The sequence below is a fragment of the Lissotriton helveticus genome, chromosome 3_2 (assembly GCF_964261635.1).
Source record: "Lissotriton helveticus chromosome 3_2, aLisHel1.1, whole genome shotgun sequence".
NCBI classification, from domain to species: domain Eukaryota; kingdom Metazoa; phylum Chordata; class Amphibia; order Caudata; family Salamandridae; genus Lissotriton; species Lissotriton helveticus.
Window position 1 is genome coordinate 440,340,427 of NC_136062.1, and position 19,067 is coordinate 440,359,493.

Genomic DNA, 19,067 nt, shown 5'->3' on the forward strand with positions numbered 1-19,067 from the left:
ATGTGGAACATCAGTGTTGGGGGGGGGGGGATTAGGGAAGGTCATATATATATTATTTATTTTATCCTTAAAATATACTGATAGCTGGTTTGCCCATTCCTGGGATTCCAGTGCGTTTGCTTGGCAAGGTAAGGGATTCGTAAAGTCTTTCACTATTTTATATAGTGTTTTTTGGCAGCTCCCTGCTTGATCTATTTTATCGGCAAGATAGTTTTTTTTTGCTGTTGCAATATGCGCCATATATTCATGATGGGAAGTTTTGTATTTGGCTTTGTCGTCTGTGTCTTTGGTTTTTCTCCAACGCCTTTCCAGAGCTCTTGTGGCTACTTTTAATCTCTTCAGTTCTGGGGTGAACCAGGGACTGCTTTTTATGGGGCGTTTGGTAGGGCGTTTGGGGGCTATTATGTCGAGGGTTTTTGCAATGGCTTTGTCTAAGTCCACTGCCATCTGAGTCGCCGATTGGGAGGCAGGGGGAGGAATAAAATGCCTCTGGAAAGTATCTGTCTGTATTTTTGACCATGATCTGGACAGACTCGATTGTTTAGGGGGTCTAGGGTTCTGTGAATTTAGCTTAATAGAAAATTTTATAAGTGAGTGATCGGTCCATAATACAGGGATGAGATCATTGATGGATAGTTGTTGCGAGTTGGAGCAGACAATATCGAGGCAGTGTCCCGCAATATGCGTCGGGCCTGTCTCTAGTATTCTCAGGTCTAGTGCATGTATACTGTTGCACAATTCAGCAGTATGGTGATCCGTTTGACATTCTAAGTGGTAGTTTATGTCTCCTAATAATAGGAAATTTTTACATGCAAGGACGTGGGGTGTGAGAATGTCTAACATTTGGGTAGCGAAGTTCGCTTTCGTGGTGGGAGGTCTATAGACCAAGGCCCCCTTCCAGGATTCCACGTTATTAAGTAGCAAAGAAAAAAATAAAAATTCGCCCCAAGGCGCCAGATGAGTCTCTATAATAGTGATTTTTATGTGCTCTTTAAATATGATGGCAGTGCCACCTCCTCTTTTGGATTTCCTATCCAATCTAATGATCTTATAGCCCTCAGGTAAGGCTGTAGCTATATCTGGGGTGGAGTGGTCTTGAATCCATGTCTCTGTCATGAAGAACAGATCGGGAGCCTCTTGATCGAGCACTGCCCAGATTTGTATGGCGTGCTTTGGGAGGGAGCGCACGTTACCATAAATGCATGTTAGGACAGGAGATGTGGTTGTTTGGGGGGATATTGTGGGGCTGGTATTTAAGGCTAGTAACTGGTCCTTCGAATAGGTAATCATTCTGTAGTATTGGTAATGGTACCTGGGGAATGGACGAGCGTGGCGTCGTGCGTCGGTTCCCAGGCGGTGACAGGCGAGGACAGGCCTTAACTTTGACGCGACTTAGACGCGCCGCACGCGCGCCGCTGCGGGTGTCCGCTCTGCGCACTCACTTTTGAAGTGTGGTGGGCGGGACCTCGCGCCGATCAGGCTAGACCGCTAACCGGTGAAAGCCGGGAGTGTACAGGCAAGCAAAGACACTATTAGGCTTCTCTTTATTGCGAACGGCCCTTGCTCCCTCGGGATTGCCAATTAGCAGTGGCAGCTGACGGCTTCAAATACCTGGGGATCTGGGTTTCTAAAGATCTATCTTGATTTTACGACAATAATCTCCAGCCACCTCTAGCGCGTCTTAAATCATACGTCCAAAACTGGAAGTCGCTCCCGGTTACTCTTTTGGGGCACGCTGCCTTATTCAAGACGATGTCCCTTCCTAGACTTTTATATGCTCTGCAGAACACCCCACTCTCAGTCGCCACTTCGTACTTTAAGGAACTCGACTGCATAGTTCGAGATCTGCTGTGGGAGGGCAAACCACCCCGTATCGCTACACACAAACTTACGCTAGGATCAAAAGATGGCCCCGCCTTTCGGATCGACAGGTGGCTCCTCCCGGGGGGCTGGTTTTGAGGGTGCGTTGCACACAGAACCTTTGAAAGCAGATTTCACTGGCCCGACTGGGCATGCTGTGCATGTATGGAAGGTGGCCAACAGGAGTCTGGGCTGGGAGAGTAAACTCTCACAAGCCACGTCACTTTGGCAATGTGAACAATTGGGTAGGCTGATCCGTTCGAAGGGTTTCGACAGATGGGACCTTATAGGTATTTCCAAGGTGGGTGATCTATGGAAGTCAGGTGAGGTGGTCCCCTTTCCCCGATTGCAGCAAGAGTACGAACTAGCCCATTCCAAATATTTCAGATATCTCCAAATTAGGCATGCCCTGCTCGCTGTTCTCCCCCAATTGGGGCACTCTCACTGAGTCCTCCCCAATTGAAGACAGCATCCTGGACGGTGACTACAAAAAGCTTATCAATAATATGTCGGATGCCCTGACCTGCTTGAGAGACAAGTGGGACCATTAGGGACCCTCTTTAGTACCCATGACCTAGATTCTAGGGATACCACTTCCTATAGACTTACAGGGGTGCTAAAGTGTGTGCCAATTGAGTGACAATGACTCAATTTTATCTTGTTTTAGGGATAGAGCTCTGGCACTGGGGCCTCATTAGCAGGGAGCCCTGTTCTCATCAGTAAATAAACATCAGTACCAGTGGCAAAAATTGGGGTGACATGACAAAAAGAGGCACTTTCTTACATAGAATATTTATAAAGATGATGAAATTTATTTTTATAAAGTGTGAACTGTATTTCCCAAAAAGCGTTTCACTTGTTCAGATGCAAGCAAAGTTGTATCTTTAGAAACAGATACATTTGCGAAAGCTTACAGAACTTCCAATGAATTTTTTCGGTCTTAATCATGGCAGGAAGATTGTTCCACAATTCTGCAGCCAGAACCGAGAAGGCGCTATTGCCTTCCGCTCTAAATTTATGTGTGGAATAGTTAAGCATAAGACAAGTCCTGATGTCAGTGTCCTTCTCAGGGTTTACTTATGAAACTTCAAATAAATACTTATCGAACCCCGTTTGATAGAAGGTCATTGAGTTAAACAAAGTGTGGAGTTGGTTTGTATGAAAACCTTAAGAAACTGCATATGTATAAAAACTGAACTACTTACCTTTTGTCTAGGAAATATCCCAGTGTGATATCTAGATTTATTACACAGAGTAGCAAAAGTAACTTAAGGTAATCTGAGAAGTAACATGCACAGTAATCTACAAAGTAACTAAAAAGCAATTTTGACTGTTGACTTACCTGTAGACCACTTAACTGCATTCAGACTGCATTCAACTTGTATTTCCCTGCATAATTTTGCAAAGTATTATTATACTTACCTGTGCCAGGCCTGGCTTGTTTCTAGAAAATAAAATATGACAAAATAATATTGTTTATACAAAACACATTTGTCTGAGTTCAGTCTTTGAGTGTTTGACACCATTCTTTCCTGAGTGTGTACAATAAGTGCTTAACACTACCCTCTGATAAAGCCTTACTGCTCGCCAACACTACCACAGATAGAGAGTAAGGTATTATCTACTTTCACCTCTGCCTACCTTTGGGGATCCACTGGACTCTGTGCATACTATACCTCACTTTGGTATAGTATATATAGAGCCAGCTTCCTACAGTGACCACATGCATACATTTTCTCTTTCAGGAGTTAACATTTTAATAACTACATCAACAACACCTAAATATTGACCAAGCCAATCTTCTGTCCACATCGGTTGCCTAACGATTATCTCACAACTTTTGGAAACCCTTTGAGTACTACTTTGGATCCCTTAATTGGTTAACTCAAGGAATCTTGATCTGTGCTTTATTAAACTCGCATGGAGATGACTACATAAATGCTCTGTATTTTGGTTAACCTTGCTACGCTTTTTAACCCCTTCAGTGCTAATGACAAGGGTAACTCGTCATGGAGTTTCCATTGATTTCAATGGAAATTACATTGAGGGGCCAGAGGTGCCTTAGCAGCCAAGTGGTTAAAGGCTGTGGCGACTGTATAGTACCGGAGCGCAAATTGTTGAGCAGAGCACATATCTCCCCTACTCTTGGTTGCCGGTGCACGCTTCCTTTGGAGACAGTGCTGCATGTTAATCACTCACTCATTGTGTCTTGCACATTGTGGACCTTTGCTTATTGTCACTAAACTCTTTGTGTGTTTAGACAGGGTAGCAGTCTTCTGGTGGATGCTATGTGGCACTGCATCAGCAGCTCTGGCAGTTAGGGCTGCTGCAGTGGCGGTGTTCACTCGAGCTGTAGCACACTGTAAAATGTCTCAGTGGAGTAGACTGACGTAGCAGATAAAATATATGGTTGCTCACACACAAAAAGGAACAAATGATGGTGAAACAACAATGGATGTTAAGGAATGTAATGATTGTAGAGGAGTTTGGGAAATTGGCCCCCTTTCGCTTCGGAAAGAAAAGTCTAATCCCACGACAGATCTGAATCTGTGAAAGTCTCCATACACTATAGGCGGACGAGTACTAATGTGGAAAGTTCATGAGATACTGACATTCAAGTTTAACTTTAGCAATGCCATGATTTCTGCACTCTTCTCCACTTGGCAGCCCTTATTCTTGCCCACTTCTCTGCCTCCTTATTTCGCGACTCCCTGAATTACTATTTCCACTGCATTTTAGCACCAGCTCCTCCTCCTCGTCCTCTCCAAGTACTGAAACCGGTCCATGCTGTTGTCACTTCTGGTCTCCTCCTCCTGCCCCAGATATGATAAACCAGTTCCAGGTCACAGTGGATCAACCATGAAGAATTGCTAACTCATGTTTTTAAGCTATACGTTTAATTAATTATGAATATGTTGTAATTAATAATATTGCTCCTGGTAAGTTTACATGAGGTAGATTGTATAATTGAGGTGGTTGGCATAAATTGTATACAACTCAGTGAACTACATGTGGATAATGATAATATTGTGATTGTATTCTTGGAAATTCTTTAAATTTTTTTGACTTCTGCTCCTTTTCAAATGTCTAGGTTTTGTTCTCTCGCGTCATCAACTTAACAGTCACAGAGGAGCAGATAGGGGAGCTTCTCTTTCAGTCTCTTGAAAAGGTCAGTTTGATGTGATTTTTTTTTAATGTTTTATCAATTTGTACAGTTCATGAAACTATGCTTGACAATCAATCTGGCTTCTGCCTTAAACATCAGGCCAAAATCATTCTAAATGAATGGGATGATAACCTTAAAAATGCCTGAGCATGGGTCACTTTTTATGCTGATCCTCCTCGACCAGTCTACAGCCTTTGACATGGTTGACTACAGCATATCTCAGGCTCATATACCAACTTCTAAGCATCTACAAGCAATTCAGATACACTGTTTGTCATGTATAAATGATAAAATCAACATATATATTTAATTCATGTGAGCTTTACTTCAAGCAACTTCACCCCTGTACACAAGAACTTACTTGTCCTTTCAAAAAATCTACCCCTAGGCCTACTACAGCAAAGTTCCTTTCCAAAAGGAAACTTACTTTAACAGAGATATTTTAAGTTTGACGCTGTCCATTTTTCTAGAATGTAAAAGTCAATGTAACAAAATATATTAAAACTTCCTGTCTAAAGAACGCGATTAAAGGCGGGCGTTATATTCATGGCTTATCTCGTTCATCAAGGCCTGTGTGCAAAGGTCCCAAGAGACACCAGTGAGCCCCGGTGCCTAATTTACGACAAAATAGAGGCAAAGAAAAGAAAACACTGTTTAAATGGTGCTCAAGAAACATTCCTGTATTGTGCACAGATATTTTAAAGCAAAATCGTATTGATATCTATAGCCAGTGTGTCTCCCGGATAGAGGTAATACCTCTTCACCTTTATCATACACACACTATAGAGAATATGAAATACAGAAGAAAGATCTGTGTGCAACTCTTTAAACTGGGTGTTCTTTAACTTTCTCAAGAAGGAAGCAGCTTTCATTCTCTTAAGCAGTGACCTACTGAGAAAGTGACATACTCAATCCATCTATGTGCTTCCGCCTATCTAATGATCTGCATCTTTCACTGCTTTTCTGTCTGCCTGTACCTCTTGCTGGCATGTCGATCTCTGTCCCTCTGGGGTCTGTATGCTTCTCTAGCTCACTTACTTGCTTTGTGCTGCTTTTCTGTAGCTCCGTCACTGTGTACACATTTCTATGTGGCTCTTTAACTGCTAGTCTGTTTTTGTCTCCTTGACTCTTTCAAACTTTATCTCTGACACTTTCGATCAGTTTGCATCCCTTGGTCTGCTTTAGTTTTTATGTTTCTTCACCATCTCCCTTAAACTATCTTCATATCCAGGTTCTACTCACTTAGTCTACGGCAGTTGCATGCTCTAGGTCTCCAGCTTATTGTTGATTTCAAGATCACACTACCCTTTTCCAGATCTCTTTCCCCTACGCCTCAATTTCATTTCTCTTCACATCGGTCATTCCCTCTTTCACTGTCTTGTTCGTTAACCTCTAGTGGTATTGCCCTAACACAGATCTATTTAAATATACCATTCATTATGAAAGGCCTTTTCTTTGTGGATTAAATTCACTGCCTTTCTTGTTCTCTTATTTCCCCATTAATCTACCTCCTGCTGTCTGTGTGTACCTATTTTTGCCCGTATCTCTCTTTTTTTTATAAAGTGCAGGAGACTGAATCCCCTCCTTTGACTTACCTGTCTTTGCTCACATTGTGCTCTAAAGCATTTACCTTGTGTACTTTTGTACTGTATTTTTTGTTTTTTCTAGCTCGTTTCCATCCTTGTGTGTGAGGGAGAAATAGGTTTTATTGTAAAATGATAGCTCCTTTCTCTGGGATGCTGAACACATCATTAAACTAGTGAAAGTGCTGGCGCTGGTTATAGAAGTAGGCATCATACATCCAATTAACTTTTCTTTGTGTTTGCTCCCCAGCCCACTGACCCTCTGTGGTTTGTGCTGAATGAAGCTGGCCTGTATTGGCGAGCAGTGGGCAATGGCACATCTGCTGTGACCTGCTTACGAAGGGCATACAGCATGGCGCCCCCAGAGTACCAAGACATTCCATTGGTGAATTTGGCCAACCTCCTAAACCACTACGGTCTTCATGTAGAGGCCAGCCGCATCCTGCTGAAGACCCTGGCTATCAATGACTCCGAGGTAAGTGGGGAAAAATATTTGTGCTTCAGGTTTCTGCAGGAAATGTGGTGTACATTTGCTTAAACTGCGAGGAGTGTTTGGCAGTTTATAGGCTTTTATACATATGACGCTGTTTAAAAGTATATATCATCTAGATGTGATAATCCAGGGGTGGTGGGGTTCGCACCACTTTATAGGCCCCATGAGGAAACACTTAGTTGAAAATATAATTGACACACAGATAACTTGGTACCAATTCCTTGCGGTGAGGCTACTTTGAGGAGGTATTGGCACAGGATTTCTCTGAACAAAACAGATTGCTTCCAGAAACCTGTTCATCAGGGCTGCATGAATGTGCCTCGTCTACAAAATTCCTGATGGCATACCACATAGCGAAGTACAAATTCAGTCATATTACACTGAGATCCCTGGGCTACTATGCTCTGTGAAAATACTATTCCCTCTCCTTCATGGGGCAAAAGATCATGCAAATGAGTCAGTGCCCAGAAACATTAGCTGAAGATCCTATGTAAAAGGGTGCATTATTTGCCCCTCCCTTATGTGAATTCATCCAGTACTCCTTCCTCGCGCCAAATATATTTGAAGTAGTTGCTCAGTTAAAGTAGTACTTCCCAAGGTCTTTGTGAAAAAGACAGTTCACAGAAGCAAAAGCGTTCTGTCCATGGTATGTAGAGTGATGGCCTTAACTTTGTGTGGTTATGAATTCTGATTGGATAACCAGCATGTCATTCTAATCATATGATGATTCGTACCCTGACTTTTATGTCTTAAGAAAAATTGTTAGTGTGGAATACTGATCTGGTTGAGGTATAGTGCATTTCCCTACCTCCTCCGTTGGTGAACTGTACCTAATGGTACTGTAAGCCGCATACTTATTTTTACATTTCCCATTGTTTGCAGTATTCAGCCTGCTTGATGGTGTGTTTCATTGATGATTAAAAATGCGATCACAGCTACTGTGGCTGAAGACTAATTGTAGGTGGACAGTGTGCCATTCTTTCTCAGTTGGAAGTGGTTTTCTGCGGAACTGTCTTTTCCACAGTCTCAGTCACATATGTGATGAGCTGAGCCCAGCACCCTAACGGGACGGTAAGTTGAGGCCAGAGGTTGCTGTTGGATTAGTGAACTGATCTCATTGCCTTTGTTGGTTCAGAGCAAAAATTCTTCTATGAGGTTGAACTTTAGATGATCCTCTGTGATTTTTGTTTCAGAACTACCTCTACCCTTATCCTAGTACCCACCCACCAGTACTCATCTGAACAACTGTTTCTGTGCTCGTGAGCCTCTTGTAGTCTGACTCTGTATCTCACAAACTGAGCCATCAGTTCAGTATCCACCAATCTCTCACCAGTCCAATCTCTGCAGCGTGTTCTCTGATCCATCTATCGATTGCTCTTAATTCTTCAAGTAGGCCTCCCTTACAGCCCGCCTCTTGACCCACTGCTCCTGTGCTCCATTTATGTGTACCATTTTAGTATTTGGCCCCTTACACAAATCCCTTCCACCAACTTAGCTACTAAGCAATCTATTGATTCCAAACTAGGTTAACCCATTGACTCGGTGCTCAAAACTCAGCCACTATCCCAACCAAGTCAGTTAGACCTTTCTTCCATTCTTCTAGCACTCCAACCACTCTGGCTGGCCATGTATTCGACCTGAATCCAGAGCTCTCATCCGTTCAAGTGGCCAAAATTGTAACAAACAAATCACTCGGCCCTTCACACTTTCCTCAGCTGATCCATTGAGTAGCACTCTCTCGCAAAATTTCCGCATGAAGCTGAGGGTCTGACTTTTCAGTTAACCAAGCTACCGTAGGCAGGGCTAGACACATGCACCTATTCAGAGCCAGAATATCCTTGCGGGTGATAGTGCAATTTACACATAAACATGACATGGCATACTAATTAAAGAAGTACCATTACATTTTCTTTTGGCAAGTCTTGTAACCCACCTACTGATCAGTCCAGTATCCTGGCACAAGCCATCCCTACATCCAAACTACAGAACGATTCATCAAATGTCCATAACACCACCACTTTTCACACTCTAAAGCACAGTTGGAGACTCCAGTCCGGTGACCGAACCCTTCTACTAAGATACCAGTTCAGCTAGCCAGAAGAGTTACTAGCCACATTGAAGCCCAACATTTCAGCTAGCGGCAAGGCAAGAACCCAAACACCGTACAGTTTATTTGTCCGGCATCCTTAAATGTGTGTTACTGGTCCATGTATCAGCTCAGAAATGGATATCTGTTTACAAGCATTCACCAGCCCATCTCACATCATACTGTTTTCTGCTTTCCTCCTAGCCCCTGACTTATCTGAGTCTCGGCAACACATACCTGGCTATGGGAAACATCAGCGGGGCACTTCAGTTGTTCAGGCGAGCTTTGGATTTGACAACACGCTGTCCGGAATGTGAAAGTAGCCTCAAGCTCATTCGCTGCATGCAGTTCTACCCTTTTCTCTACAACATCACGTCCTCTGTGTGCACTGGTAAGGAGGCGCTGTGACAAGTTTTGAAGCACCACTCAATGCCGAGCATGAGAAAGGATTTCAAAGTCTTCCCCTTTCCACCAATTTGTTCTCCTTTGCAGCCATCCCTGGTTAGTGCTCTCTCTTAAAATCTGTGCTCCCCCTTACACGTTTCTCTCTGCCACCCTGTTTTTCTTTTCATTGTTTTGCGTGTACAACTGTTTTCTCCACTGTTCGAGGCATGTGGGCTGCTGAATTCATATCTGTGCATAGATCGCCGCCTAGTGTTGGGTCCGGATGATTGCACATTGTTGTCCTGGAAGAGTCTTCGAAGTATCACGAGGTAGGTGGCTCCTCCCCTGGACTACAGTGCGCATGGGCATCCTCTCCATCCTTAGATTGTTTTTTTCCGCCATTGGGTTCGGATGTGATTTCCAACTCTGAGTTCGTAATCGATAAAAAACTTTTTCTAAAAGTCCAAAGGCCTTCGGGGTCGTCGGTATTGTTATTCGATCGATGACGACAACTTTATTTCTGTTGTTTTATACTCAGATCGTCGAATCGGGCTGCGTGGCCTTTTTCGACACCAAGGGCCAATCGTCGATGGAGCGAAGTCCATTCAAAAGATGCCCCAATTGTAACTCGAAATTCCCACACATAGATGAACACCCTGTGTGTAACAAGTGTTTATCTCCTGAACACAATGAAGCCGACTGCTTAGCTTGTGCGCAGTTTCGTTCAAAGAAAACACTTCGGATTCGAAGAGCAGCGAGGCAGACGATGCAGAAGCCAGCGCCTGACCCGGAGAACAACTTTGAAGACGACGTCGAAGCTGAGGACTCAGATCAGCAGTCGGAGCAGGGGTCGGAATATGACTCCAACTACTACGTCGACGAAGAAGACGACATCGTCGAGGTAGGGGACGACGATCCAGGCATCGGAGCCGTCGAGGACGACTCCGGCGAGGACACGGGGCCAACCGTGAGTACGGAGCCCAGTGCATTTACTGATACGCTTCCAAAGGCTCAGGTCGAGGCATCGCCGGAAGGCCTTAGCCAAGATCAAAACATCGATTCTATAGCCCCGCAATTCAGCCCGGCTAAGAACATAAGACAAGAGCCATCGGTGCAACATTGCCATTCCCTGGTAATATCGAAACCGAAAGTTAAAGAAGCAAAACAGAAACCGAAACTGATAGACTTCCCACCCTTCAGACCGAAAGATGCGGATCCATCGGCGCGACCAAATACAAAATGGCCGTCGACATGGCGGGGTCGCATATTAGGGCTGTCGAGCCAAGAGCCAGTACGACCAGGGACATGCCTAAGATAAAAGCCGTCGAACCGACAAGATCGATGTCGACGCCAGGCAACACAAACAAAGGACTCCAGCAGAAAATGGTTGTCGAACCGAAACAAAAAGTTGACAAGCCAAAGACGGTGCAAACAAAAACACTCGAGCCAAAGGCAAGGATCAAGGCCAAGGGGTCGGTCGAGCCGAGGCAAAACATCGCTCCGAAGCAGCAAGCTCCGAAGACGACATAAGGCCAAAAAGTGGTTATCAAACAAAAAAGAACAGTCGGGTCGATAACAATCACGGCACCGAAGAAGGTCATACAGCCTAAAAAGACTGTTGAAGCACAAAAGTCCCTCGGACCAATAAAATTCGGACTTCCGACGCACATATGGCAAAAATCGGTCGCACCAACGACAGAAATCGAACCGACACAAACAAGAAAGCCGATAACAGGGAAAAGAGCTCAAGCACATGAAGAGCAAAAGCCCTCGACAGAAGAGCAGTCCAAACTGTATATGGACCCAGATACTTGCAGACTTACCCTATTAAAAAGGAAAATCAGACCAGACACTTATGCTGAAACCTACCAAATACCACTAAAAAAGAAAAGAGACTCTTCTACATCTCCAACTCTCTTTGAGCCTATCAGGACACATGTGCAAGAAACTTATACATATTCTCCCACACGCACAGATGAGGATGTGGAATATGAGGATAATGAACTGTATAATTATCCTGTGGACAATGACCAGGACAACCAAAATCAACCATGGTCTGATCCTGTAGATCCTGTAGACTCTCAACCCATGCAAGATAATACTGCATACCCTGTAAAAACTTTGCCTACAGAGGACACAGCTGCTTTCAATGCATTAATCGAAAGAGCAGCATACAACCACCACGTGGAAATGCATGCAGACCCCATTGAGGAAGACTTCCTCTTTGACACTTTCAACACTTCGGAAAGATCAGTGAAGACATTGCCAATGCTAAAGGGGGTGCTTAAACACGCAGGGAACATATTTAAAGAAACAACCAGGGCAAGAGTCATTAACCCCAGGATAGAAAAGAAATATAGGCCAGCACCAGTGGACCCTACATACATTAAGGGACAGCTGCCCTTAGACTCTTTGGTAGTATCCAATGCACGCAAACGTGCTAATTCTCAAACCACTGGCTAAGCTCCACCTCCAGACAAAGAGTCTAAAATTTTGGAGGCTTCAGGCAAAAGGGTAGTTGCTCAAGCAGCTAACATATGGAGAATTTCGAACACACAAGCCCTGTTAGCCAGGTATGACAGGGCACACTATGACACACTTGAGCTCCTTCTCCAGCATCTACCTGACCTTTATAAGGAACAGGCAGAGTTCCTAATACAGGCGGGAAAGTTAATATCTAACGCCTCCATCAAATGTGCGCTAGACGCAGCAGACACCGCAGCCAGGGCTATCAATACCAGTGTCATGCTCAGAAGACATGCGTGGCTCCGCATCTCTGGGTTTAAAAATGAGGTTCAGAAATGAGGTTCAGAGCACTTTACTTAATCAGCCAGTGAACCCTGATTATTTGTTTGGCCCTAAAGTGGACACAATATTAGACAAAATGAAGAAGGATACCGAGACAGCCAAGTCTATGGGAGCCTTGCAGTCACAACAATACAGAGGCGGCTCCTTTCGTCGCTCCGGCAACAGAGGAGCTGCAAGAGGAGGCTCAGCGCATCAAACCTCATACAACAAGGGGAACACGCAAAACACCTACAACAAAAACAGTAGAGGTGGATACCGTGGCAATAACAGCAAAGGTAGAGGACGAGGGAATAACACCACCAGATCCTCTACCAATACCAAGCAGTGACTTCTTGTCACTGCCCCCAGACCATGTAACACCGGTCGGGGGAAGATTACAGCAGTTTCTACAAGTCTGGGAAAACATAACTACAGACAGGTGGGTGAGGCAAATTATCCAGCATGGCTATTGCCTAGAAATAATCTCCACACCACCCAACATACCCCCAAAACACCGTCCTATGTCCGCAGAACACCTACACTTATTGCAGCAAGAAGTCATCAGCATGCTACAAAAGGGGGCCATATAACTAGTACCCTTAGAACACCAGGGTACAGGGGTGTACTCACTATGCTTCCTAATCCCCAAAAAGGACGGGTCTCTCAGGCCAATCTTGGACCTCAGGCCCTTAAACCAATACATTTTATCAGAGCATTTCCTCATGCTCACTCTACAGCAGGTATTACCACTGTTGCATCAAGGAGACTTCCTCGCAACACTAGACCTCAAAGACGCATATTTCCATATACCGGTACACCCAGCACACAGGAAATATCTCGGGTTTACAATACAAAATCAGCACTATCAATTCAAAGTCCTTCCTTTCGGGGTGACAGCAGCCCCCAGAGTATTTACCAAGTGCCTAGCGACAGTAGCTGCACATCTCAGAAGACAGCATATTCATGCCTATCCATATCTGGACGACTGGCTAATACAAGCACAGTCAGCCCAGCAGTGTGCCAGCCACATGTCACGCACTATTCACCTCCTGCACCGTTTAGGTTTCTCGCTGAACTACCCAAAGTCCCATCTTCAGCCTGCCCACGTACAACAATACCTGGGAGCGACAATAGACACTCTGGCAGGGAAAGCACAGCCGAATTCTGTCAGAATAAACAGCATTCAGACGCTAATCCAAAGGTTCACGCCCCAACACTCGCTCCCAACCAGAGTGTTTATGCAACTAATAGTTATGATGGCCTCATGCATTTTCATAGTCCCTCACGCAAGACTACACATGCGTCCGCTGCAGGAGTGCCTAGCACGTCAGTGGAACCAGGCTCAAGGACAATTAAACGACCTAGTGTTGGTGACCAGTCGTGCATACATCTCTCTGCATTGGTGGAATCCACAAAACCTTTGCAAAGGACGACTGTTCCAAGAGCCTGTACCACAAATAGTCTTGACAACGGACGCATCTCTGATAGGGTGGGGAGCCCATGTCCTCCACCACACATTACAGGGCTTATGGACCACGCAGCAGAAAAATATGCACATCAACCTACTGGAGCTGATGGCAATTTTTATGGCAATGAAAGCTTTCAAAGTACATCTGTGCAACAAGACCGTGTTGATCCGGACGGACAACATGACTGCGATGTACTACATACAGACGCAGGGAGGAACACACTCTCCACAGCTGTCACATCTGGCTCAAAGCATGTGGAAGTGGGCCATTCAAAGAAACATTTTTCTCATGGCAGAACACCTCCCAGGCAAGGACAATCAGATAGCGGATCTGCTCAGCAGACACAGCCAACAGATGCACGAGTGGGAGATTCATCCCACAGTGCTTCAACCATACTTCCAACAGTGGGGACAACCAGAGATAGACCTGTTCGCCACAAAACAAAACACAAAATGCCGGTTCTTCGCCGCAAGGTTCCCACACCCGCAGTCTCAGGGCAATGCGATATGGATGAACTGGTCAGGCAAATTTGCCTACGCTTTTCCACCATCACCGTTGATACCGCTAGTGGCACGCAAACTGCGCCAGCACTCCATGACGCTAATCCTAGTTGCTCCAACATGGGCGAGGCAACCGTGGTACACCACGTTCCTAGAACTTTCCGTGGTGGCTCATCAAAGGCTAAAACTAACACCCAGTCTCTTAACGCAGAGCCATGGAGACATTCAGCACCCAGATCCACAGCAGCTGAACCTTGTAATCTGGCTTCTGAAGTCATAGAGTTTGGCTACCTAAACTTACCTCCTGACTGCATGAACATTATCAAAGAGGCAAGAAGACCTACATCAAGAGCATGCTATGCGGCAAAGTGGAAACGTTTTGTCATTTACTGTAACAACAATGACATAAACCCACTAGACGCATCAACTCAAAATATCATATGCTATCTTTTGCACCTACACCGCTGCAATCTGGCCTATACATCTATAAGAATACACTTAGCTGCCATAGCAGCTTACCTTCAAAACAGGCAACACCTTTCCCTATTCAGAGTGCCTGCAATTAAAGCATTCATGGAGGGACTCAAACGAGTGATCCCCCCAAGACACCCACCTTCACCTGTCTGGAATCTAAACATCGTTTTAACCAGACTAATGGGACCACCTTTTGAACCTCTACACTCGTGTGAAATACAATTTTTAACATGGAAGGTGGCATTTCTCGTGGCGATTACTTCGCTTAGAAGAGTTAGCGAGCTGCAACCCCTAACTATTCAAGAGCCATTCTTCCAAATCCACGCTAATAGGGTCGTGCTTAGGACAACAAACCCTAAATTCATGCCAAAAGTTGTGTCCCACTTCCACATCAATCAAACAATAGAACTGCCAGTGTTCTTCCCAAATCCACAGTCAGTACCTGAAAGGGCCCTGCACACACTAGATGTTAAGAGGGCTCTCCTATATTACATAGACAGGACAAAAGATTTCAGGAAGACAAAACAGTTGTTTGTTGCTTTTTCACCACAACACAAAGGCAACCCCATTTCTAAATCTGGGTTAGCCAGGGGTATTGTTAAGTGCATTCAAATATGTTATCTTAAGGAGTGGGAGAGGTGTGGCGCCGCGGCCAGGGCGACTGACGCTGAAATCTGGGGATCAGGGTTCGATCCCCGGCTCCGGCGGCAGGTTAGCCCAGCACCATGCGACTCTGGGCAATAGCTTGCTTAATCTTCCCGACGGCCCCCAGCGCCTAGAGACCCTAACGGGTGATTGTGCGCTATACAAATGTGGATTATTATTATTATTAAGGCAAAACGCACTTTAACAGTTCCCCCAAGAGCGCATTCAACACGCAAAATGCGGGCATCCATGGCTTTCCTAGGAAACATTCCTCTAGAGGAAATATGTAAAGCAGCCACATGGACTACCATACATACTTTCACAAAACACTATTGTGTAGATGTACATTCCAAACCGCAAGCTGCTGTAGGACAGGCTGTTCTAAAAACTCTGTTTCAGACTGCTGCAGCGGGCACAGGTAGCCACCGCTAAGGGAGAGACTGCTATACATTCTATGCACAGATATGAATTCCGCAGCCCACATGCCTCGAACGGAATATGCTACTTACCAGTATGCATCTGTTCTTGGCATGTAGGGCTGCTGACATTCATATCGCCCACCCTCCTCCCCGGTGCCTGTCGCAGCTGTAGCATTCATTCTAACTCTCACTTTCTTGCATGGACATCTCTTACTGTACAACACTCCACCTCTGCCACAATGGCAAAAAACAATCTACGGGTGGAGAGGATGCCCATGCGCACTGTAGTCCAGGGGAGGAGCCACCTATCTCGTGATACTTCGAAGACTCTTCCAGGACAACAATGTGCAATCATCCGGATCCAACACTAGGCGGCGATGCCAAGAACAGATGCATACTGGTAAGTAGCATATTCCTTTCCTTTCACAACTGGCCCCTGATTTCATCTGTCACCATTTTACTCTGTCCTACTATGTCAGTTTTTTTCTAGCTGTTTGGATGCTTCTACCATACAAAATTAATATAAAGGTTTTGATGGATAATTCTGCCATCAGATTCCAAGCTTCTTGAACCCCTCCCAGGCACCAGATTGGATCCAGAAACTAGAAACAGCTCTACCATGCTAGCAGGTGACTCCAGCTCAATTACGGCACCTCCTGTGAATGTGATGTCAATGAGTCCTATTTGGCGCGACCAGGTGTTCTGATACCCGGGGAAAAAAATCTGCACCCTTCAATGTGGATCCACAGTTGCTCTCCTCTAGGATTTTCTTCCTAAATTATATTTTACAGTGCTTAAATGGATCATGCTCCCTTATAGTATCTGGTCCAAAAAGATGTAACTCTTCTCAACAAGGTGTTTGTTCCTTGTGCTTATCAGTGACGTCTACCCCGGGGTTTGAAATGTGAACACAGCTCTCTGTCTTGCCTGAGTTAGGCCTGAGTTAGGCCTTCTTTCTTTTGAAATCCACCATGAATGGAAGAACAATCCTTTAATGGTGCATGTCAGTCGGTGAGTTTGTATCCCTTTAGGTCCAGTTCAAGATTCAGCTCCCAAGTTGTACCTGGGAAGTAGAATTGTTTAGCGGAGTGCCTTCCCTTGAATGTCATACATTGATTTGAATGTGGCACTTATTTTCTATCTGGCATCACTGTTGGCCGCTGGGCAAGTTACCTGGTCTGCTAAATAATTTCCCAAATCCAACCTTAATGTCATGCTCATATTCAACATTGCCTTGATTGGTAAAGGTCCTGTTCTGGTCCTGCTTCTGTGTCACTCCTGCCGCCGGTTCTTTTGGGGTCAGGTGGCAACATTCACCCATGGGTTGCTGACTATGAGCTGACCTCCTCTGGCTCCCTTTGATGTGCCCTCTGGCCTCAATGTACATACGCGTTCCTCAACTGTAACTTCAACTAATGGCCTCCACCCTGAGGCACGTCAACCCTATTGTACACGCTGACATCACTTCCGCCCTGACTTGTCCAGGTCTAGTGCCGAAGGACTTCTCTGTTATGTTAGAAGTGTTGCTCATGTTGACACCTTTAACTGGGCACATTGTGAATCTGTTGCCTGATTTTGAAAAAGATCCGACAGTGTAGGCCACCCTAAGTAATGAGCCCTCTCATGATTTGCTGCCTCATGTGCCTCATATGCAACGCTTTGCTTATATGGATAATACACTTATGACATTATTATAATGCCAGATCGTTTTTTGTGACATGGACCAAGTCAGTCAAGTAGCTGATCTTTTGACCCCTTTGCATTCTATGGGAAGTCTCTATTTTATGTTTCCTAATGCCAGTGACTTTGACTCTGAATGGCTCTTGGGCTTACCTGCAGAGGACATTCTTTCTTTCATGCAGTTGCTCTTCCCAGTTTATAGAGGAGATGGGTTTGGTGCCACCAAATAGCTTAATTTATTTGGTCTTGACACTGTGGACTCTGTAGCCAGATCTGTAGTCTCCTCGTACATCAACCTGCTTTGCTTGGACTTTCCCTGGGAGACCAGAGAAACCTAGACCTGTTGGATATGCTGTGGCCCATTTGCTGGCATCTGCATAACTGGCATGAATTCTAATTCAGCACATGAGATATCAAACCACTTTCTGCTCTCTGTATTTGTAAGTGGTTCCTCCTGTACACCGGAGGTTCTGAAGGTTACTTGCGAGCTCGTCCTTATCTAAATGCCAGTCTTTTGAGTCTGTGACACAATATTTTGACCTTCCTCTCTGCAGGGTGAGTTACCGCTTTGATGGGTGCATAGACCAGCACCAGACGTCATTATTCTCCTCTTTCCCAGCACCCCATGACTAGCAGTCTTATTAGGGTGGCAACTCTGTACAGTCCAGGTGAGAATGAACTACTCTCCTTCCAAAGGCATTGGCAATTCTTTTAGGCAACCATACTATATATACCCCGAAACACAGTGGTTCTGCCCTTCTGTCAACATCGCTTTTAGCCAACCACACGGTGCGATGATTTTGGTCCGTTTGTATTACCTGTGTTTGCTAGCTTCTAAGGAGGGTTAGGTTCCCATTTTGCACTTTCTGTGTTTCCTTTACAGGCTTCTATCCTGGCAGCAGTGGCTGCATGGTATGTTTGGACCTACAGGCAATTATTGCATGCCTGGTTCTACAGCTTCGTAGATGATTTTCTATTTGTAGTATTCTGCAAAGTTAGTCACAACTCTACTGTTAACCCCACTTCACCACTTTATGCCTATGTTAGTTTGCTCTGATTATGTCTGTTCTTTGTCTTGTTGGTTATGTTTATTTTGTTCCCCTGATTACCTGCTGATGATCCCACAGCAGATGGCCCGCTGCAGCTGGAGTGGACTGTTACAGAATTCTGTCGAATATTCTTTGACAAATTTACTAACCACTTGCTCCCCTCCCAGTTCGCTATGTACCAGTTAATATCTTACCCTTGTTGTACCCTTTCGATTGTTACCTTTTTGTTTGGTATGCTTATTTGATTTGTTTGGGTTGGCATTCCCTTTGATGCCTGTATCGCAACTGTTACCTCCTTTCTCTAAAATTGTAAAGGGCTCTGATATCCTTCGGGATCATATTTGCGCTATATAAAACTTTATAAAAAAAATATAGGGAATATAGACCGTTGAAGGATATTGTTGTAAAATTGTCAAGCAAGATGATGCAGATTCTTACTCCTTTATCCTGAAGGTGCTGCAGCTATAGCCTT

The 19,067-nt window shown here is 44.8% G+C and overlaps 1 protein-coding gene across 2 annotated transcripts in view; it reads left to right on the forward strand.

Moving 5' to 3' along the window:
* The window catches only part of TTC17 (tetratricopeptide repeat domain 17), a 516,894-nt gene that overhangs the window by 282,807 nt on the left and 215,020 nt on the right, over positions 1 to 19,067 (forward strand). For both annotated transcript variants that reach the window (XR_013609678.1, XM_078684342.1), the window contains exons 14-16: positions 4,952 to 5,029; positions 6,860 to 7,084; positions 9,393 to 9,579. Coding sequence is in view for 1 of the 2 variants with exons in the window: in XM_078684342.1 (XP_078540468.1) it covers positions 4,952 to 5,029; positions 6,860 to 7,084; positions 9,393 to 9,579 (490 nt within the window). In the remaining variant the exon portion in view is untranslated. The remainder of the gene's footprint in view (positions 1 to 4,951; positions 5,030 to 6,859; positions 7,085 to 9,392; positions 9,580 to 19,067) is intronic.